At 35.5% G+C, this 23,669-nt stretch overlaps 1 protein-coding gene across 3 annotated transcripts in view; it reads left to right on the forward strand.

The window, feature by feature from the left end:
- Nucleotides 1-23,669, forward strand: part of BANK1 (B cell scaffold protein with ankyrin repeats 1) — a 298,123-nt gene that overhangs the window by 222,932 nt on the left and 51,522 nt on the right. For all 3 annotated transcript variants that reach the window (XM_037036243.1, XM_037036244.1, XM_037036245.1), the window contains exon 8: nucleotides 21,727-21,805. In XM_037036243.1, the coding sequence (XP_036892138.1) occupies nucleotides 21,727-21,805 (79 nt within the window). The remainder of the gene's footprint in view (nucleotides 1-21,726; nucleotides 21,806-23,669) is intronic.

Raw genomic sequence — 23,669 nt, forward strand, 5'->3', positions numbered from 1 at the left:
TTTTCTTCACTATTTGTTCAAATAAGTTTTCAATTTCTTGCTGTTGTTCTTCTCCTTCTGGCACTGCTATAATTTGGAGATTGGAATGTTTCAAGTTGTCCCAGAAGTTCCTAAGTCTCCATCTTTTTGAATTCTTGTTTCTTTTCTTCTGGATGGATGTTTATTTTTTTTCTTTTGGTCCAAATCATTGCTTTGAGTCCTGGTTTCCTTCCTGTCACTGTTGGTTCCCTTAACACTTTGCTTTATTTCACTTTGGGTATCCTTCATTTGTTTTTGTGTTGTTTTTTGACTAAGCTCAATCAGATCTGTGAGCATTTTGATTACCAGGGCTGTAAATTCTCCATCAGACAAGTTGGTGATCTCCTCCTCGATTAGTTCTTTTTCTGAGGCTCTAATCTGTTCTTCCATTTGGGCCATATTTCTTTGTCTTGGCACAGCTGATAAGTTGTAAGTGGGCGGAGCCTTAGTTATTCACCTGGGGCAACCCTCCTTGTTGCATGGTGCTGCCTGTGAGGAGGGGCCAGAGAAGGAACAGTACAATGGAGCTCACCTGCTTGTCTCTATCGCACTTTCCAACAAACTCCCTTGTGAGACCGAGATTATCTCCCACCACAGCAGCCCCAGCCTTAGCCCACAGTCAGCTCTGAGTCCCAGTTTTCTCCTGAAGTCAGCCCTGCCCACCCAGTCAGTTGTGTCTTAGTGATTTTTCTGTGTCAGCCCAGCCATCCACTGCCTTACCGGTCTGGTTGTTCTGGCTGATTTTTTCTTTAATTCCTTGGTTGTCGGAGTTCCATGCAGTTTGGTTTTCTGGTGCTTTTGGTTTTTTATTGATTTTACACTGGTTGTTATCTTCCTTTTGGTTGTACAAGGAAGTGAAGGGTCTCTATCTATGCCCCATCTTGGCCGGAGCTTCTTCACTACATTTCTTTTAATGTTATCTGTCCACAGTACAGATAATTTTGACAAAGAGCACTGTGTTGTAGTATAAAAAGCACTGGGCTCACTGGACTTGGATCCACAATATATGAACTCCAGACTCTGAGTTATACTGTATCTGAATCTCTGCATTATACACTGTGAGCCAGGGACATTGCCACTATATCTTTTTGTTTGTTTGTTTTATTTTTTATTCTTTAATTGCAGTTTACATTTAAAAATATTCTGTATTAGTTTCTGGTGTACAGCATAGTGACTAGACAATCATACTTTACTGTTTCTCCCGATTTTTCAAGTATCCACCTGAGTCCATACATAGTGATTACAATATTATTGACTATTTTCCCTATGCTGTACTTTACATCCCTGTGGCTATTTTGTTACTCCCAATTTGTAATTCTTAATCCCTTTACCATTTTCATGTAGTCACCCAACTATACTTACCTCTGGCACCAATTAGTCTGTTCTCTGTATCCATGAGTTTGTTTTTCTTTTGTTTGTTTAATTTGTTCTTTAGGTTCCACATATATGTGAAATCATATGGTATTTGTCTTTTAAGCCGCTATCTCTTCATCTATCTTCATTGATAAGACTTCCCTTCCAAAACTGATATGGTCGATATGAGGATGGTGATATACATGAAACTGCTTCCAAAATATTAATCTTTGGGAGATCCAAGATAGTAGAGGAGTAAGTGGAAGCTATGCTAACCTTCTCCCAGGACAAATCTGAAATTACAACTAAATTGTAGAGAAATGATCCTGAATAAATAACTGAAAACTAGCTGGAGAGAAGCCTTATAAACATGGACAGACAGACTAAACCACTTCACTACAATGAGATCTGTAGATGGTGGGCAGGAGGTGCCAGAGGGCTGGCTGGGCTCCCATGGGTGGTGGCTGAAGTTCTGTAGGGATATGTCAATAGCTGGGGGCTTCCCCCTGAGAAGTACAGAGTCTAAATTCCAAGCTGGGCTCCACAGTCTATAGCACCAGAGCCAGAGAGAAACCCAAATAACATCTAGCTGTGAAAAGCACCAGGGTTTCTGTCTGTCAGGGAGAGATGGCTGGAGACAGAGATCCTCATAAAGAGCCAACACACAAAATTTCATTTGCTGCTTACCCTGGGATCTAGCAGAGAGGGAGAGAGAGCAGAGTAAACTAGAGATGATTAAGGAGTCTTGTTGGTAGCTCTGGAGAGAGAACTGAGGGAATAGCCAACATGACCCTGTGCTGAGTCTTTCTCCATACTGCTGAGCTAGCTCTCTCAGGCAGAGCATTGCTTTCTGAATGAAATTAGCCTGAGGGGAAGCAGTAGCCCTGCCTACAGGATTATGCTGTTTTATCCTGTGGAGCTTAAGGTGGGTTGCTGATTGTGGCTTAAGCCAATACCATTGATTAGTTTAACAACTAAGGTGAATCTCTAGGAGTTGTTTAAGACTTCAGCTAACCCTTGCCTTCGCACAGTGCTGTTAAAGCTAGACTTGGTGCATGGCTTAGTTTTTTTCTGCACAAAAACAGGCCCAGAGAGGAAGACATGCTGTGGATCACTGATAGTTCTAAATAGTTTGACCAGGGCCAGACACCCGCAGCATCTGACCAAGTCCTACACCAGAGTGTTTGCTTATCTACTTAATATATAAAAACAAATACAAAGAAGCAGCCAAAACAGGAACGAAGAAACAGACCCCAAAATTCAAAAACTAAAGAATTCTCCAGAAGAACTAGGTGAAATGGAGATGAGATTTATCAAATAGAGAGTTTAATGATTATAAGGATACTCAATAGCATGAAAAAAGACACAGAAACCATAAAAAAGGACCTGTCAGAAAGAAAGAATGCAACATCTGAAATAAATAATATATGAGAGGAATAAGAAGTACTTTAGATAAAGCACTTTAGAGGACAGAATCAGTGATTTGGAAGATGATGTAGAAAAACATACAGAGGCAGAACAGCAAAAGGAAAAAAGAATTTTAAAGTATGAGGAGAGCTTAAGAAACATTTTGGACAATAGTAAGCACAACAACATTCGCATCATTGCATTACAATAAGGAGAAGAGAATGAGCAAAAGATTGAGAACCTCTTTGAAGAAATAATGACCCAAAACTGTCCTAATATGGAGAAGAAAAAAGACACACAAGTCTAGGAAGCTCAGAGAATCCCAAACAAGTTGGACCCAAAAGGGCTACACCCAGACATGTTATAATCAAAATGACAAGGCCTAAAGACAAACAGAATCTAAAAGCTGCAAGAGAAAAACAGGTATTTACCTACAAGGGAGTACCAATTAGGCTGTCATCTGATTAATCAACAGAAACATTTCACGTCAGAAGGGGGTGATATGAAATATCTAAGGTGATGAAAAGGAAAGACCTACAACCAAGGCTACTTTACTTAACAAGCTTATCATTTAAAATCAAAGGAGAAATAAGGAGCTTCCCAGACAAGAAACAGTTAAAGGACTTTGTTAACAGTAAACCAGTACTGCAACAAATGTTAAAGGGCTTGCTGGAAGAAGAAGAAGAACAAGAACAAGAACAATAACAACAACAAAAATTTTTAAAAACAAAGGAAAATAATCTAACAATAAAATTGCACTACATACGCATCTATCAATAATCACCTTAAATCTAAATTGCTTAAATGCTCCAACCAAAAGACATAGGGTACCTGGATGGATAAGAAAACAAGACCCATATATATGCTGCCTCCTCCAAGAGACCCCCTCAGATCGAAAGATACACACAGACTAAAAGTAAAGGAATGGAAAAAGATATTTAATGCACATGGAAAAGAGGAAAAAAGCCAGGGTAGCAATACTTATAACCAACAAAATGACTTTAAAACCAAGCCTCTAGTAAAAGGCAAAGAAGGACACTGCATAATGATAAAGGGAACAATCCAAAAAGAAGATAACCCTGATAAATGTATATGCACCCAACATAGGAGCACGTCAATATGTAAAGCAAAACTTCATGGACATAAAGAGGGAGATGGAAAGAATTACAGTCATAGTTGTGGATTTTAACACCCCTTTGACTTCAACGGATAGATCTTCCAGGCAGAAAATCAACAAGGAGACAAGGCCTTAAATAGCACAGTGAGTCAAATGAATTTGATATCTTCAGAGCATTTCATCCCAAAGCAGCAGAACATACACACTTTTCAAGTGCACATGGAATGTTTTCTATGTTAGACCATGTTAGGACACAAAACACATCTCAGTAAATTTAAGAAGGTTGGTATCATATCAAACATCATCTCTGACCACAATGCTATGGAACTAGAAACCAATCACAGGAACACTGAAAAACATGCAAATATATGGAAGCAAAATAACATGTTATTAAACAATGAATGGATCAACAATGAGGTCAAGGAAGAAATGAAAAGATACCTTCAAACAAATGAAAATAAGGACACAACTATCCAAAATCTGTGGGACACTGGGAAAGCACTCCTAAGAAAGAAATTCATAGCATTGCAGGCCTATCTCAAAAACCAAGAAAAAGCTCAAATAAACAATCTAACTTTATATTTAAAGGAACTTGAAAAAGAACAACAAAGCCCAAAGTGAGCAGAAGGAAGGAGATAATAAAGATCAAAGCAGAAATAAACAAAATAGAGTCATGAAAAATGATATAAAAGGTCAATGAATCCAAAATCTGGTTCTTTGAATAGATTAACAAGATTGAGTAAAAAAGAAAAAGGATTCATGGACAACAGTGTGGCAATTGCTGGGAGAGGGTGTTATAAGGGGACTAAATGGTAATGGAAAAATAATACAATAAAAATTAAATAAAAATAACAAAAGAAAATATTAATTGATTTATAAATGTGGAGAAATGTAATTGAGGTCTTTCTAAATTACAGTGCTTCTAGCCATATATTACATACATTTCAGAAAGAAATTGTGGATAAAACTCTAATTAGGAGAAATTCATTTCATCTAGTGACCTTGAACAAATCAGCAAAATTTTTTTCTGCCTGGTATCCCATTTGTGATATTAGTTTGTTATCCCATGAGAAGTGAGAAGGTGGGAAAGCAGAACATTCATTTGGGAAACAATGGGTTGCCTGCCTTGGGTGTAAGTATAGGAACATGTAATTGTATGTATTGCTTGAGGTAGATTTTGAAGAAAGAAGAGCCACACACACTAGAGTTCTGTGGTACCGAGGCAACATTACGCTTGATAACATTACGTTATCAAGCAACATTGCTGTGAAACCCATATGTTTTTACTTGTAACATTTTCATCTTACAACAATTTTTTTTCTGAAAAAATAGGACCTAAGGCAAGATTTTCTGATTATAACGTATCTCCATTCATCCTGTTTTTTTACTGGTCAGAACACAAGAAACAACTATAAGATATTTTTCACTGTAGTTGTATCCAAGCCAAGTGTAAAAACATAGCTGTCTTCTGCTTCTCAAAAAATACCTAGCTACTTTGCAATCAGGGACAGCAGAGGAAAATGAACAAGGAAGCCTGGAGCCATCTTTCCCAAATGCCACCTGTCTTCTCTGACCCCTCATACCAGTGTCTCCATTAGCCCCCTCTCTCAGCATCCATACAATGATGGTACTGGTTTCTGATGTCTTGCTTGTGCTTTCAAATGCTATTATTGCTGTTTGCTCATCTCTTTGGAGACTGATAGTGGGCCTTCTTTTTTCTCATAGCTCCCACAATAGCCAAGACGGCACTCATCTCTGTGTGTGCCCTGCAGCCTGCATTGTTAGACAGCTTGGCCCCAGCCACCTGAGAAGACAGGGAGAGCTATGCTCCCACCATTTGCTTGTTCCCATAGACAGACATTTGTTGTCTGGATGCCCTGGTTAAGGCAGGCAACCCATTGTTTCCCAAATGCATGCTCTGCTTTCCCACCTTCTCAACTTGATTATGTTGCTTGACTGCTCATGACTCCTAGTAAATGTTTTATCATCTTTCAAAGAGGCTCAAGTGCAACCACCATCCTGAGACTTGTGCATCTCTTGCAAAGTTTTGTCAGGTGCCCCTCTGTTGAAATCTGTGACTCTTGATTTAAAGCACTCTTAGGTGACCTGACACATTTTTTTTTTGTACACACTTATTTCCTCATTGTTAGGGCCCTCTAAGAACAGACATTACCTTTGTAACTGTGAACAGGTTATTTGCCCCACTATAGCTTTTTTCACTCATTAAATGAGGATTACAAGAGTAAACTTACCCATAAAATAACTTTGAAGATAAAATTAATATAAGTATAAAACTTAGACCAATGTCTTATGTGGTAAATGTTACTTAAGCTATTATCTTAATTATATCACCATACCTATTGTATTATAAATATATATGTGATGTCTGTATTTTTAAAATTTTGTATTGTTCAATTACAGTGGTCCCCATGTTTCCCCCATTATTCTCCCCTGCCCTACCCACCTCCCACCTCCCACATTTAATCCCCCTCCAAGTTGTCTATGTCCACGGGTTCTTTGTACATGTTCCTTACTTGACCCTTCCCATTCTTTCCCCTGCTATCCTCCTCCTCCTCCCTACCTCTGGTCACTATCAGTTTGTTCTTTATTTCCATGTCTGTGGTTCTGTTTTACTCATTGTTTTGTTAATTGGGTTTCACATATAGGTGAGATCATATAGTATTTGTCTTTTACCACCTGCCTTATTTCACTTAGCGTAATGCTCTCCAGTTCCATCCGTGCTATAGCAAAGGGTAGGAGCTCCTTCTTTCTTTCTGCTGTGTAGTATTCCATTGTGTAAATGTATCACAGTTTTTTAATGTACTCATTTACTGATGGGTACTTAGGCTGCTTTCAGCACTTGGCTATTGTAAACTGTGCTGCTGTGAACATTGGGGTGCATAGGTTCTTCTGAATTGGTGTTTCAGTGTTCTTAGGATATAATCCCAGCAGTAGAATCACCTGGTTAAAAGGCAGTTCCGTTTTTAGTTTTTTGAGGAAATTCTGTACAGTTTTCCACAGTGGCTCCACCAGTCTGCAATCCCACCAACAGTGCACTAAGGTTTCCCTTTTTTCCACAGCCTCTCCAATACTTGTTGTTTGTTGATTTGTTAATGATGGCCATTCTGACTGGTGTGAGGTGGTGTCTTATTATGGTGTTAATTTGCTTCTTTCTGATGGCTAGTGATGGATGTCTGCATTTTTAAAGAGAAACTTAACTTATCCTTGCTTATATTTTTATTGTATAACCTAGTTTCTAAATTAATGCTTTTGAATAGATAAATAAAAAAGAAAGCCCCTAAGCCATTGTTCTAATTCTCTAAATATTAAATGTTGCCTCAACTGAGCTATAATTGCTTCAATTTGATGAATTTCTAAGCAATTCAGCTTTTGGGTAAAGGATACATCTTTATAAAACTTTGAAATATTCTCAAACATGGCATAAAATTTAATTTTTTATTTGTTCACTTGGCTTACCTATTAAATGCAAATCTCAGCTAAGTAACTCAATTCTTACTGTTTTAAGTACATGATACATAACAATGTAAAGGTGTTCAAATATCTATACGTAATATTAATACATTATGCTAAAAAACTATTTCATCTAGCAAGTCAATAATTATATTTATATGTGCTAAGACATTGTTGATTTTCATAGAATCTTACCCTAAACAGTTTTAGAGTTACCTTCAGAAAAAACAAATAGCATTAAATGCATTATCTAAGCCATGTGAATTCTTTTTAATTTTATATAGACTTTATTTTTTTAGAGCAGTTTTAAGCTTACAACTAGATTGAGAGGTACATACATAAATTTCTCATATGTACCCATCCCTTGCATATATATAGCCATGCCATTATCAACATCATTCACCAAAATGGTACATTTACTAAGGGTGCATCTACATTGACAAACCATAATCACTGAAGTCCATAGTTCACCTTAGTCTTCATTGTTCATTGTTGTCCACCTGATGGGTTTGGGCAAAAATGTAATTACATATGTCAATCATTATAATATCATAAAGAGTCTTTCATTGCCTTAAAAATCCTCTGCCCTAAATCGTTTTACCCACCTCGCTTCTGGTAACCACTGATCTTTTCATTGTCTCCATAATTTTGCCTTTTCAAGAGGTGATAAATTGGGTTACACAATAGGTAGTCTTTTTAGATTGTCTTCTATGAGTAAAATGCATTTGTTTCCCAGGTGTTTCCATGGCTTGATTGATTGCTTGATGCCTTTTTCTCCCTTGATTATATTCTATTACCTGCATGTACCACATTTTGTTTATCCATTCACCTACCGTAGAATATCTTGTTGCATCCAAATTTTGTCAATTATGAATAAAGCTGCTAAAAGCATCCATGTGCAGGTTTTTGTATGGACATAAATTCCTAGCATGTTTGAGTAAATACGAAGGAGTGAGAGTGTTGTATCATATGGTAAGAGTATGTTTAGTTTCGTAAAGGACCGCCAAACCGTGTTTCCAATTGGCTGCACCATTTTGCACTTCCACTAGCAATGACTGAGACTTCGTGCGGCTCCATGCCCGTGTCCATGTTTTCTGTCGGTGTTTTCAGCATTCTGGATTCTGGCCATTCTACAAGGTGTGTGACGTCGTCTCATTGTAATGTTTATTTTTCTGATGACATATGATGTGGAATATCATTTCATATGCCTATGTGCCCTTGTATAAGATGCACTTGGTGAAGTGTCTATTAAGATACTCGGTCCATTTTTAATCCATTTTTTATTTTTCTTCTTGTTGAATTTTAAATGTTTTTGTATACAGGGTAGGACAAAAGTGGGTTTACAGTTGGAAGTATGTAAAACACAGAATTTATTCTTTATTATTGTTTATTACTTATTGTATTATTTTCTATACAGGCAACTGTAAACCTGCATTTTCTCCACTCTGTATTTTGAATAACTATCTTTTGCCAGGTATGTCTTTTGCAAGATTTGCTCTCAGTTTGTGGCTCTTCTTATAATTCTTTTGGTGTTGTCTTACACAGAAAAGAAGTTATTTTAATGAAGTTCAATTTATAAATTATTTTTTCATGGATCATGCCTTTGGTGTTGTTTTTAAAGATCATTACCATACCCAAGGTCTCCCTATGTTATCTTCTATGAGTTTTATAGTTTTTCATTTTATATTTATGTCTATGACCCATTTTGATTGAATTTTTGTGAAGGGTACAAGGTCTGCATCTAGATTCATGGTTTTGCATGTGGATGCCCAGTTGTTCCATGACCAGTTTTTGAAAAGAGTATTTTTGCTACATTGTATCACCTTAGTCGCTTTGTCAAAGATGAGTTGACCATAATTATGGGGGATACTTTTTGTTTAAAGAAACTATTTTAAACCTTATATATTGCCTTGTGAAATCATTCTTCAGTCAAATCTCATGGACTGCCATTTGGAAATAAATATTTTCTACATTTCAAACCAGAAAAATCCCTCTCAAAAGATATGTAAAGGTAAAGCTGAAAATAAACTGCATTAGGCAAATTTATTTAAACTTCATCTAAGGTTACACACTCAATTAAGTTACTTCCAGAGGAAAGTGAATATTAGTCACATCTTGATTTCATTAGACTAGTACTGATTTCCTTTAGACTATAAATGTAAAAATTAGAAATTATTTTCACAAGTGACTGAAATCTGCCCAAAACTCACTTGAAACTTTAAAAATGCTAAGCAACTACCTCACAATGAGAAGGTTTGCAATTCTCCATGGCATAATGGAGTGGAACGAGTCTCATTTTTCAATGATTATAGAATATAAAAAGCAGCACGTTAATGTCTTGGTTGGGACCTGCACAAAATAAAATTTATTTTATTATTACAAGTTAAAAGCTTTCAGAGTTCTAGGCTAAATAAAATTATGTTTTTCTTCCAAAGTGAGCTTACTGGCTTTATTGATTCTTTTCTATTTTGATTTTACATGTGGCCATGGGGGAACTGTATTTTTTAATATATAACAAGGTTCCTTCTACCACAAAATTTTCCAGTTATGTTATCTTAAAAGCAATACAAATTTACTTTCAACCATTTTGTTCTCCTATTAACTTACCAAATTTATTTCACTATAGCTTTGGGTTGTCTTTGGTATATAAAGTGCATTTTTGTATACTGTTCCTCCTAAAAAATTTTTGTTGCATTTTTGGGATGACATTGGTTAATAAAGTTATACAGGCTTCAATTGTGCAACTCTATAATATATCATCTTAAATAAATCTGTATTTAGGTAAGATCTTAGATTGTGCACCTTGCCAATGTAGTTCTCAAAGTTAGATGGAATGCTAAAGTGTCTTCTGATAACTGATTTGAGTAGAATCTGGTAAATTTCAAAGGAGTGAAATGGCAACTATAAAGCAGCAAAAGTACCAATTGAGGGTGCATGTGTGTGTGTCTCGGGTTTCTCTGATTATGAGATACCACTCTGCTGCTAAATGATATTGATAGTCTTACTAAACTCCACACTTTAAATGTAAATTTTTTAATGGGAAAAATACTTAGAGTACTCTGGTGCATTGCAATATATAAAAATAATATTAAATGCAATATAAAAATAAATATGTTATATACTTTTATCTCTAGTGCCTATTTTCCATAGGAACAGCCTCTCCTTAAATTGACACCTGCCATCTAATTAAAGGTTTGAGGCTAGAAATTTTATTTACTATCTCATCATATATTCATTAGTGTATGATTCACCTTTCTGGCTATTGATCTTTCATGATTTAAATGCTCTGATCAACAGAAATTAATCTTCTTATTCTTGTATTTGGAATCTAGGTATTATTTCATTCATGTAAATATCTAATGAATAGTTTAATAACAATATATTCTCCCTTGTTTGTGTGTTCAATGGACTGAATGCCAACCTGGGAACCAAAGGTCACTGGTTCAATTCCCAGTCAGGGCACATGCCTAGGTTACAGGCCAGGTCCCCAGTGGAGGGTGTGTGAGAGGTAACCACAATTTAATGTTTCTCTCCCTCTCTCTCTCCCTTCCCCTATGTCTAAAAGTAAATAGATAAAATCTTAAAAAAAGACAACAACAATATAAGCTTTAAGAATCCTATTTAATTTGCCAAAAAACACTTATTTTATGATAGTAATAATACAAACTTAGGGGTCTTTTGTTTCATTTGTCAAATAACACTTGCCTAACAACCAAACGCTATAATCTTTGTGGAAATTTGCTGGGACTCTAACTGGTATTTTTTTTAAAAAATTTTAATTTATTTATCTTTAGAGGAAAGGAGAGAAATATCCATGTATGGTTGCTTCTGGTGTGTCCCCTGCCAGGAACTCGCCTGCAACCCAGGCATGTGCCCTGACTGGGAATTGAACTGCAATCGTGTGGTTCGCAGGCCCGCGCTCAATCCACTGAGCTACACCAGCCAGGGCCTCTAAGTGGTATTTTATATTTGCTTTTGGCTTGGATTTCAGAAACCACTCAGTCTTCTTTTTAAACAAAATGTCCGACAACTGTGCTGATGACATTGCTAGCCTTTATTGCTCTGCTTGTATTTTGAGGTTTTTTTCTTTTATTTGTTTGGGTTTTTTTACCCTCACTCAAATTATCAAAGGCTCAGAGAAAAGAAGAAAAAATGTGGCTCTTTGTAATAGTCAACACAAATGTAAACCTGAGTACCCCTTCACTAAGTCCAGACTGCTAACTTGGAAACATGTAAATCCTTTCATGACTTAGTTTTAATTTAGTTTTCTTCCAAGTGAAAGAATGATTTTTTAAGTTGATTTGATTAAGTATTCAGAATGGTATAATGATGTATGCTTTTGACATAGGGGTATTTTGTGTTTCCTTTACAAAAGTTTAACTTTTTTTACTTATGATTTTGAAACTAAACTGATTTCAAGATTTTAGAATTACCACTAGCAATGCTCTTTTCTGGCATTAGTTATACACTTTTGTTACTGTTACAGGAATAGAAAATCAGAGTTAAGGTAATAAATGCAGCAACCATAGGTTCATGGTTCATTGAAGTCAAGTTCTTTAATGGTTCATTTAGTCAAGTTCTTTCAACTCCTCACCTGTATACTTTGTATCTCACTCACGGCCAATTTCTCCTTCCCTATTCTTGGTTCACCAAACAGGAAACACCCTTCTGAATTTTCACCTGCTCTCTCTCATATCATTTCATGCTGGAAGAAGGCAAACTAGTTTTCATTTTAACCTAAATAAGTCCTTATTGTAATATCCAGAGTGTAAAATCAAGTATAAGTCATTTGAGAATTAAACACTATAGAATCATTTACAAGACCTCTGTCCTCACCAGCCCTGCTGACATCCAGCCCCCAGGGTGCCTTATACGTCACAATCTAGGCAGTGGTACCCTGTAAGACTTCATGGGACAACCTACACAACTGTAACCTGGAGCTCCGTGATAATTTTATTAGTTTAATGAGTCCAGTCTTGACCCATCATCACATATGTTTTGTGATCCCTCACTCTTAAAAATAGAGATAAACTTTTAAAATCATTGTAAGCTACAAAAAACACTATTCAGGTTTATATTTTTATTCTTTATATTCCAAGTTAAATATAACTGATCTTCATTTACTCATAACTGAATATAAATTATAGCATAAACAAATTTTAGTATGTGAAAAACCAGGGCTGCATAAAAATGTGTTCTGTAATACAAGAGTGATGTTAATGAAGATAACAGAGATAAGTCGTTGAGTGCTTTCTATGTGCCGACCTCTGTGCTAAGTATCTGACATGCATTCTTTTATTTAATTTTCACAATCACACTGTGAAGTAAGATATGTTCATGCTTATTTTTATATGCAGAGAGACCAAGAAAGAGGAAGGTGCTTAAGCACAGGTTGGTAATAAATGAAAGTGTAAGATTTCATTCTAGATCTTTCTGATGATACTTCTGGACTCAAACTCTTAGCCCCTATAAACCTACACGTATTTGTAGATGACATGTTTAATGACAATGTTATCATTATCAACACCATCATCTAGAGATATTTTCATTACTCCACAATTGGAGTATAATGTGCAAATGTTGACTCCAGTTTCCTTTTCAAAATTCACATGTTTTCCCCAAAATTCACCTTCTTCTTTGACTGGGTAGGGTTGCTCTTTCCCCTCTACATATCAGCTAATCAATCTTGCTTTATCTTGCACCATTCTTTTTGCCAAAAATATCCACATTCTTTCCTCTTCTACCCATTCATTTATTGTTTACTCATCCATTATCTTAAAAAACACATGTGAGCTGCTAGGACTATATTTAAGGTCTATCTCTCAAAATCTACCCATCCTTCAAATTCCAGCTGTAGTTATTCCTACCTGGAACAACTTCATTCTTTGTCTTCTATTGCATTGCTTAGCCAAACCAACACTTGAGACTATAATTCTTTTGTGAATTTCACTTTTATTTCTCTAGCTACATATTCAGAATCTTAGAAACTTATGTTATATATTTTGTATATACCTGGAAACTTGCCTAGCATCATGCATGTGAAAAACATTCAATAAATATTTATTAACTAATGAACCAAGGTTTTTTTATTATTCATTATGCTTGAAAATGTTAGATGGCATGTCTAGACTAGGTAAGAATTTTCCAGAGCTAACTTGTTACATGAGGTTAGTAAAGTCTCCTGTTCCAGAAATGGATTCTTCAAGATGTTTTGGTTGAGTTCTGAATACCATTCTGAAATTGAGTAAATTAATTAAGAATGATTCTCTGCTCTTAGTTTTCACCTTTGATTTGTGTGATTATATCCTCCTATCTCTGATATTTTTTCTCGGTTTTACTAAATCCCTTTACTCTTCTATCTCTTTTCCACCTAACTTAATTTTTAAATGGTGGATACAGTGTGCAGGGTTTTTTTTTTTTTTTCAGTGTATTTATTGTTCAGAAGCACCTAACACCCAATTAATCCGTTTAACTTTATAGCAAATTGTTTGACATCTTTTCATTTTTAAAAAAGAAATAGCCCTGACCAGTGTGGCTGGATTAGTTTGCTGTGTCCCACAAAGCCAAAGATCAGCAACTGGCTTCTGTCCCCACTTGTGTGTGCAAGAGGCAACCAGTGTTTCTCTCCTTCTTTCTCTCCTCCTTCCCCTCTCTCTAAAAATAAATAAATAAAATCTTTTAAGAAAGGAACACAGTAAAATTTGATTAAATGTAATGTATAGTTTTATGTTCAACTGCTTGCATCTAAACACCTTTTTTGGTATTTTTATAATCTAATTTGGACTTTGTGCTTCAGTACTGTGCAATTTAATTCTATGAACCTGCTTTCATAGTTAAGTCTTTTTGATCAAATTAATAGGCAATCATGTAATTAACTACCTTTTGTTTTCCCAAGTTGGTCAACTGTTTAACTTTATTAAAAATTTTTGGAATACTCACATTTAATATCCACATACCCACTCCAATATGTTTTTCCAAATGTTATATGAAACAATGTAAAGGATATCCAAGAATGTTGGTATTATATCTAAAACTCTCATCTCAAATACATAGAAAAGGTTTTCTATCCTCATCTTTAAGTGGCAAGAGTTCTTTGGAAGAGTGTCTTTTAAGAAAAGAGTGTTTTCAGCATCAGGATTGGTTACCAGATGTCATCATGCTAAACAAAAACGTAACACAGTCAATTTGGCCCTTGGCCTCAGCTTTCGGCATTGAAGCTTTAAAAAATGTTGTCTATCCCATATCCTTGATATTTCTTAAATCTACCTTCTCCATTAAACATTTTCTTTCACTATTCTCATTACCATTCACCTTGACATTTAAAATAACCCCCTTTCCTTCTTATCCACTGTTATTGGAATTATTGTTCTGAAATACAGGCAGGAATATGCTACTTCCCATTTCTTAGAAAATAATTACATCCTGAAAAGCATCTAAAATTTTATAAAATAAAACCTGAATCCACCACCCTGTCTTGACATTCATATGTATCTTTCATTCAACCTAATCAAACCAACTATGAACTATTTCACCAAGTCATCTCTTGTTTCCGTCATACCTGTCCATTGACCGAGAATTTGCTCCCTTCCTTCTTTTTATATATTAAAACTATATTCATCTACTCTGGCTGATGCAGCTCAGGACACTGAGCTCCAGCCTGCAAACCAAAGGCTCACTGGTTCGATTCCCAGTCAGTGCACGCTCCTAGGTTGCAGGCCAGATTCTCAGTAGGCGGTACATGAGAGGAAACCACACATTGATGTTTCTCCCTCTCTTCCTCCCTTCCCCTCTGTCAAAAAATAAATAAATAAAATCTTTTAAAAAACTATACTTATCCTTTAAGGCTCACCTTGAATACCATCTACTCTGAAATGTTCTTTGTTCCATTAACACAATGGAAATAGTTGCATGTGCCCATATTATAGCATTTCACAAGTATATGCGTATTTTAAAGCTTGTTTCATTTTGTCTTATCTATATATCTTTTCTTCCCGAATAACTTAAAACCAAGGTTTGGATTACTAGGTCTTCATATTTATGTCTCTCACATTGCCTACTACAATGTTTTGTGTACCTGTACACTGGATGTCACACCTACCCTCTCCATAGCCCTTGCCTACATTAAAGCACGTTGCTGACATTTTAAACTCATTTTCTGACAAATACATCTTAAGCACAGTTGTCCTATAACCCTCTTCACAACATGGTTCTTGAAAGGGACTCAATATACCTGATGTCTTCCATTCTTCACTCTATTTTCTCTTCAAGATCCTTCATCCTCAGCAGGGGTCATAAGTGACCTTAACTGAAAACTTTAATAAGCTGTTTTTTAGGGCCTTTCCTATTTAATTTTTTATATTTGGGATATGAATTCTATAATATAAAAAGAAATTTTTGTGAGAAACTATATGAATCTGCTTTTGGACCATATTCCCAGATGGCCTAAGAAGAAACAAATTTTTTAAGAGATATAATGAGAACTAAGATATTTATTCCTACAACGCACCATTGAAAAAATTTTTGAGACCCTGTGTTTGCTGTTTATCATGCTTCAGCATAACATTGATTATTATTCTTAACATTTAGTAAGACTAATATTTATTATTTCAGTAGAAATCTTATCTCAGATTCTGTAGCCCAGTGCATTCCTTTTAGATAATATATAAAAATATCACAAGGTCAATTTGTTGCTTTTTAAACACATATGAATCCTCTTATTATCATTCCACAAAGATCCATATGCTTTAAAGCTCATAAAATCATGTATAATTAACACGGTGGGATGTTGGGCTAGAGTTAGGCTAATTACAATATCTCCAGAACCTTATGAAAAGATTTGGAAAACAACTGCTATGTTAAGATTGTTTTTATTCACACCCTCAAAATCAGAATGTTATGATCACTTTGTACAGTACTAGATGCCAAAACCATGTGGAGCTTTATGAACGTCAGTCAAAAAAATACCTGCTTTCTTTTTAGTTTATAATTTTAATTTTATTAAACATTGTGTGTTGCACTGAGCATTTTGACTACAGATTTTATCATTTATGCTGGAGTTTTCATCTAGAGAAGTGAGAACCAAGTAAATGTCAAGATAATTTTAAAAATTTCATTTCAGTATAGTTGAAATCTAGTATTATATTAGTTTCATGGACACAACATAGTGATTCAACATCTTATAATGTGAATACCACACTCAGGCTGGTAAACTCCTGTCACTGTGCAAGTTTTCACATTATTATTGACTGTGTGCTCCCTCCCCTTTTCACCATCCTTCCTACTCAGAAATCTCTGGAAACCATCATTTTGTTCTCTTTTCATAAGTTTATTTTTGGCTTGTTTGTTCACTTGTTTTGTTTTAAGACTCTACATATAAATGAAGTCATGTAGTATTTGTCTTTTGTTGTCTGACTTACTTCACTTAGCATAATACCCACCAAGAATATTTTAACTTAATCTCCTCATCTAAAAGCAAATGAATAAAATGTTGCCTCTGTTACCTGCTTATTTCTTAATTCTCTATTTCACTTATAGGAACCGAGTTTACTATAGTTAAATAAATAAAGTAGCATATTATAATTATTTTATTATTTTTAGTCTCCCGATAAAAATGTGATGTTTTGGAGAGTAGGAATTATGTATTTTTTGTTTTTAAGTTATTTTTCTTAATTACTAACAGAATAGTTAGATATAATAGGCCTGCATAAATATTTTAATAAGTGAACAAATAAAGTCAAGCTGCAGCTCCAGAAAAAAAAGTTATTAAAGAATTAAATATCTTATTCCTTGATTTTTAACATCTCTATTAGCTTAAAAATTATAGAGGTTTTTTAATAACATAATTGTACTGTCATACTCTGTTTACATAGAAAGTTAATATTACAGTTCTTTTTCCATTGCAACAGAACTTCTAGAGGTACACAGTTGCGAAGACATCAAGTCAAATAATTATTGACACATCTCAATGATTCCCTCATCAAATCAACATGGTCACCATCTTCTCTTAAGTGTAGATCTATATTTTGTATGATGAAGGAAAATTTAACATATGCACATTTATTGAGTACTTACTATGATTGATGTGATATGTGTTTTGCTTACATTATTCTAATTTAACCTTCCCAGTCCATTCATGGCATAAATATTACTATTCAAAATTTTCAGGATAGAGTATTGAGGTTTAGAATAAAGTATCTTGACCAATTACATAACTAATAAATAATAGAGCTATACTTTGTTCTTAGATTGGCTTTAAAATCTAAACTCTGTCTACTGCACCACACAGCCAAATATTAGAGTAATTAGATATCAGGTGCCATCATCCTTGTCTTTGAATCCATTGTTGATTTCATTAAAGAGTTGAAATAGCAGTAGATACAATATTTTGCAAAGTCAGTATGATTGTAAATGCAAGAAACTCAAGAAACATTGGTTCTTTAATATAAATATTTCTAAAGATCCTTTTATTACTGAAAAACATTTACTTTCTGCTACATAGCCTGATTATAGAAAATATCAATTTTATATTAAACTTATGAAAGTACTCAAATCAGTCAAACTCTGGTATTTTTTGAACTTGAAAGCAATTTCTTTCCAAAAATTTTTTGGCTTGCTTTTTGTTTGTTACAAGTGTTATATAGCTTCAGTTACAGCACAAAAACAATTTCATTAAGCTTCATCCTCAGTTGATACACCTACAGTTACATACACACTTCCCCATGGTTCCATTATTAATTCACACTGATCTTGGCCTCATAATGTCTAGGTTTATGAACAATATTTAGGAAGTATTTATAATGCTTAAAATTTTCAAAAACCATTTTTGTTTTTAATTGGCAAAAAGTTTCTTGTTAGGATTTCTTAAATATTAAAATTTTAAGTGTATTCTTCATCTAACTTATGAAATTAGAGGTCAGGCTAATTGGAAATAATGAGTGGCTATTCAAATAATGCCTTTAACATTTTGTAACATGCCTTTAACATCAAAGCTTACAAACATCAATCAATATGTCAATCTCCCTAGTAAAGTTACATGATTTTTATATTATCACTTGATTGATTTGACCAAGGGGAAAATATAATTTAAATAGAAAATGAACCTCTATATCAAGTTCACTAAAAAATTACTAAAAACATTTTTATTTTCACATTTCCACTGGAAATGAAACAGTGTGTTCTTCTTTGGATAACATTAGTTTAGAAAAAAAATTAGTTCCATTGTGCTCCCATTGGCCAGAGTGGATGACAAACCAAATTGTTGAAGTCAATATGTAGGCCAAATATTCTTGCATACCAACCTTGCTGTAAATTTCATAATGTCTTAATATAAATGTTTTTAATTTTTATTTTTATTTTTTAAAGATTTTTATTTATTTATCTTTAGAGGGGACGGGAAGGAGAGAGGGAGAGAACATCAATGTATGGTTGCCTTTCGTGGGTCCCCTGCTGCAAACCGGCCTGCGACCCAGGCATGTGCCCTGACTGGGAATCAAAACATGATCCTCTAGTTCACAGGCCTGCACTCAATCCACTGAGCTACACCAGCCAGGGCTGTTTTCAATTTTTAAATGTACAGTACTAATGCAGAGCATATAACCTAATTATTTTTCTCAGTTTCGTTAAGAACAAAATCTGAGCTATTTAAATAATCACTTGGACTCCATGGTAACAAAACGTGACATGTTAACTCAGGTAGTTAACTCATTCTTTTCTCTACATGCTTTTGCACAAATAGAACTGTCACTTATATTAGTTAGCCTTCTCTATGAGCACAAATATGTTTCCTAAGTATTGACCTCATGTCTTTTTCAGAGATTATAAATAAAAACTAGCAATTCCAGAAGTAATAGGTTTCTGTCTTTTCTCAGTAATTCTCCCTTCTACATGTAGAGGAACTGATTTCAGAAAGACAAACATGAATTCCCTTACCTGGATTTTCTTTTTCATTTTAAAGAACAAAAATAAACCACTGTAACATTTTACATCTTTCACTGTATTATAATAGTTGATGTAATTAAGAATATCCTTTTAAAAATGTGTTTTATTGACTATGCTATTACAAGTGTCCCATTTTTTTCTCCCCTTTAGTCCCCTCCTCCCTGTACCTTCCCACCATCATTCTCCCATCTTAGTTCATGCCCATGGGTCACACGTATAAGTTCTTTGGCTTCTACATTTTCTATACTATTCTTAACCTCCCCCTGTCTATTTTGTACCTACCATTTATGCTTCTTATTCCCTGTATCTTTTCCCCCATTCTCCTTCCTCCCTCTCCCCACTGATAACCCTCTATGTGATCTCTATTTCTGTGAATCTGTTCCAGTTCTAGTTGTTTACTGAGTTTGTTTTTGGTTTTTTTTTTTAGGTTCAGTTGTTGATAGTTGTGAATTTGTTGTCATTTGTTCATATTTTTATCTTATTCTTCTTAGATAAGTTCCTTTAACATTTCATATAATAAGGGCTTAGTGATGATGAACTCCTTTAACTTGATCTTATCTGGGAAGCACTTTATCTTTCATTCCATTCTAAATAATAGCTTCGCTGGATAGAGCAATCTTGGATGTAGGTCCTTGCCTTTCATGACTTTGAATACTTCTTTCCAGACTCTTCTTGCCTTGTAAGTTTTCTTTTGAGAAATCAGCTCCTTTGTGGGTAGCTGCATCCTTTTCTCTTGCTGCTTTTAAGATTCTCTCTTTATCTGTAATCTTGGATAATGTAATTATGATGTGCCTTGGTGTGTTCCTTCTTGGGTCCAAATTCTTTGGGATTCTCTGAGCTTCCTGGACTTCCTGGAAGTCTATTTCCTTTGCCAGATTGGGGAAGTTCTCCGTCATTATTTGTTCAAATAAGTTTTCAATTTCTTGCTCTTCCTCTTCCACTGAGCTACATCAGCCAGAGCTTCTTGCTCTTCCTCTTCTCCTGCTGGCACCCCTATGATTTGAATGTTGGATCATTTAAAGTTGTCTCAGAGGTTCCCAAGATTCTCCTCATTTTTTTTGAATTCTTGTTTCTTCATTCTATTCTGGTTGAATGTTTGCTTCTTCCATCTGGTCCAAACTGTTGATTCGAGTCCCAGTTTCTTTCCTGTCACTATTGGTAACCTATACCTTTTTTTAAAATTTCACTTTTCATAGCCTTCACTTTTTCCTCTATTTTTCAACCATACTCAACCATTTCTGTGAGCATCCTGATTACCAGTATTTTGAACTGCGCATCTGATTGGTTGGGTATCTTTTCATCTCATACTTATATTTTTTCTGGAGCTTTAATCTGTTCTTTTTTGGGCCACATTTTTTTTTGACTCAGGGCACCTGTTACATAGTAAGGGTGGAGACTTACGCATTCACCAGGGCAGAGCAACCCAGATGGCTGTGTTGTGGCACTATCTGTGGGGGAGGAGTCTGAGAGGGAACAATGCTGCTTGTTCAGCCCTCATGGGCTTTCAGTCACTTCCCCAGCTACCCACTATCAAATTGGGCCCTTCTGGTGCTGATTCCCGGGTGGGTAAGTTTGTGTACATTCTAGGACCCCGTGGGTCCCTCTAATGAACTCTCCTGGGAGGTCGGGAGTTTCTCCCACTGCCACCTGAATCCCCACAGGTGTTTTTAGTCAAAGGTTTTGAGACTTTATTTCCCCACGTTGGCACCCTGGGCTGTGAGGTTTGTCTCACTCCCCAGTTGTTCCTCCCAGTTTTTCTGCAAGCAAATGTGGGCAAGCTTTCTCCACCAGCTGCCACCTTTTCCACCCTGGTCCTCCAGCTACCTTGCCCCGACTCCTCTCTGCCCTCCTGCCGGTCTAGATGAAAGTTTCTCTTTAACTTTTTGGTTGTAGGACTTCCATACAGTTCTTTTTTCTGGCAGTTCTGGTTACTTTTCGTTTTTAAATTTGTTGTTGTCCTTTTTTTGGTTGTGTGAGGAGGCACAGTGTATTTATCTATGCCTCCATCTTGGCTGGAAGTCTTGATTTAAAATATCTTTTGAATGGATAAAAAAGATTCAGAAATATTAAAAGGAAGGAAATTTTATAGTTTTTAAGAGAAACAGCTGTGCTTAGTTTTTCAGGAGTTATTTATTATACCTAAAGCTTGTAATTTGAAACTTAAAGCAATTGCAATGAGTTTTATTTTAAAATAAATTTATTGCTTATTTCACGTGTTCTATTGCTCCGGTTATCATTTTAATACTATGTGTCATTAAGCAACCACAGATGGCACAAATACAATAAGACAGGTAATATAATGAAACTAAGGTATTTAAATAAAAACTTTAAAACTATTTTCATTTCTATCAGCTTTTTTAGTATATGTAAAGTGCAGATCTATTAAGACTAATGCGTATTATTTAAAATTACATTTTTTTCAGATTCAAGAAACTAGTAGAAACAATGAGCCAGACCATGACTATGAAGAGCATATTACTTCACTTCCTGCGTACTTTCCCAGTAAGTGTCCCTACGTTAGGTGCAATGCATATATATAATCTTTGTATTACAGAACGTAAATGAAAAGTAAGACTGAAGAGAGCATGGAAAAGTAGTTAACTGAATGACTTTTAATTTATAGTATGGCAGACACATTACTAAATTACCTTGCTAATTTAAATATTCCTAAATTTAGTATTTAATAATCGAACACTTGTTTTCCCTACCCAAACAAAATACACAAGTCAGATTGATATAAATATTCTGACTATTGAACAACTACATTTTTTTAGTTTCTTTTTTAAATTTAAAAAAGATCACATTCTTTTCAGACCTTTCCTTAGCTAGGAAATGAGCAAGTTAAAGAAGTTCTCTAAGGTCCTCCTCACTGGCTGTAATAGGATGTAATGCTGTCTAGTCTAATGTTGGAAGATTACTTCCGTCTCTGTAGATAGGTCACTGTGCCCATTGTGTCGGATTCCATGGGTACACAGCAGCTTGCTTCACCAGCATGTCTGATATGCATCACTTACCTAACATTTCCAAATCTGGAAACCCCAATTCCTGCCACTCCCAGCCTACACCTCCTGCTGACTTCCCCATTCAAGCTAGCGAAGATTCTGTCCTCAGTGAATTCAGTCCTGAAATCCTGGTCACCCATGTTTTTTTACTTTGTCTTCTACCCCATATTCAGTCTGTCAGAGTACTGTTGGCTCTACCCTCAAAATACAGCCAGCATTCAGCCATTTCTCCCCCTTTTGTTGCAATCACTCCTAATCCACTCTGTCACCAGCTCCCCTTGGATTATTACAGTAGTCCAGTGGCTGACAATGGAGGGCTATTTTCTGCCCTCCAAAGAGGATATTAATGAATGGGGTTTTTTTTTCAATTACAGTTCACATTCAGTGTTCATTTCAGGTATGCGACATAGTGGTCACACAATCATACTTTACAAAGTGCTTTCCTCCTGATATTTTCAGTGCCACCTGGCACCATATACATAATTACTACAGTATTACTGACTATATTCCCTATGCTGTACTTTATACCCCTGTGTGCATTTTGTAACTACCAACTTAGACTTCTTAATCCCTTCACCTCTTTCACAGAGCCCCCCAGAACACCATCCCTCTGGCAACCGTTAGTTTGCTCTCTGTGTCTATGAGTCTGTTTCAATTTTGTTTCTTTACTTTATTCTTTAGTTTCCACATATACATGAAATCAAATGGTATTTGTCTTTCTCTGACTAACTTATTGAACAGAGAATTTTTTATTGCCATGGCTTAAGAAGGGAAGCTTGCATCTCACCTTTGTAGAGCAGAGACCACAGAAATGCTGCTAAATATCCTACAGATCACATCCCCACGCAACGCAGGAGTATCTAGTCCGAAGTGCCAATAGTACTGCCTTGTTTTTAGTTTTTTTAATTTTTTAATTTTTTATTGTTGTTCACTTACAGTTGTCCCTATTTTCCCCCCCTTATTCTCCCCTGCCCTACTCACCCCCACCTCAGACATTCAGTCCCCGCCCCTCCATCAATAGCAGCTTCCACAGCTGCCACCCTGAATACACTAGGCTTCATGAAGGAACTAATCACTCTTCTCCAAATTTCCCAACACTGTCACATCGTATTACAATCTTTATCATCACTAATGAGGCCCTAGATCATCGCCCCATCTCTGACCACTCGCCTGCTTGTTCATAGCCACAGTGACATCTCACACATCGAGCAGGCTTTTGATTCAGGACATTTGCACTTTTAACAGCGCATAGTTGAAACTTAGGTAGGCATTCCTGATCACAGTTTTTTCATAGGCTAACCTGCATCTCATTTTAATACATTAAAACACAATGTCTTAACTAACAGTCTTCGGTAAAATCAGTA

This window comes from Sturnira hondurensis, unplaced genomic scaffold (assembly GCF_014824575.4).
Source record: "Sturnira hondurensis isolate 20B ecotype Veracruz unplaced genomic scaffold, ASM1482457v3 Scaffold0022707, whole genome shotgun sequence".
NCBI classification, from domain to species: Eukaryota; Metazoa; Chordata; class Mammalia; order Chiroptera; family Phyllostomidae; genus Sturnira; species Sturnira hondurensis.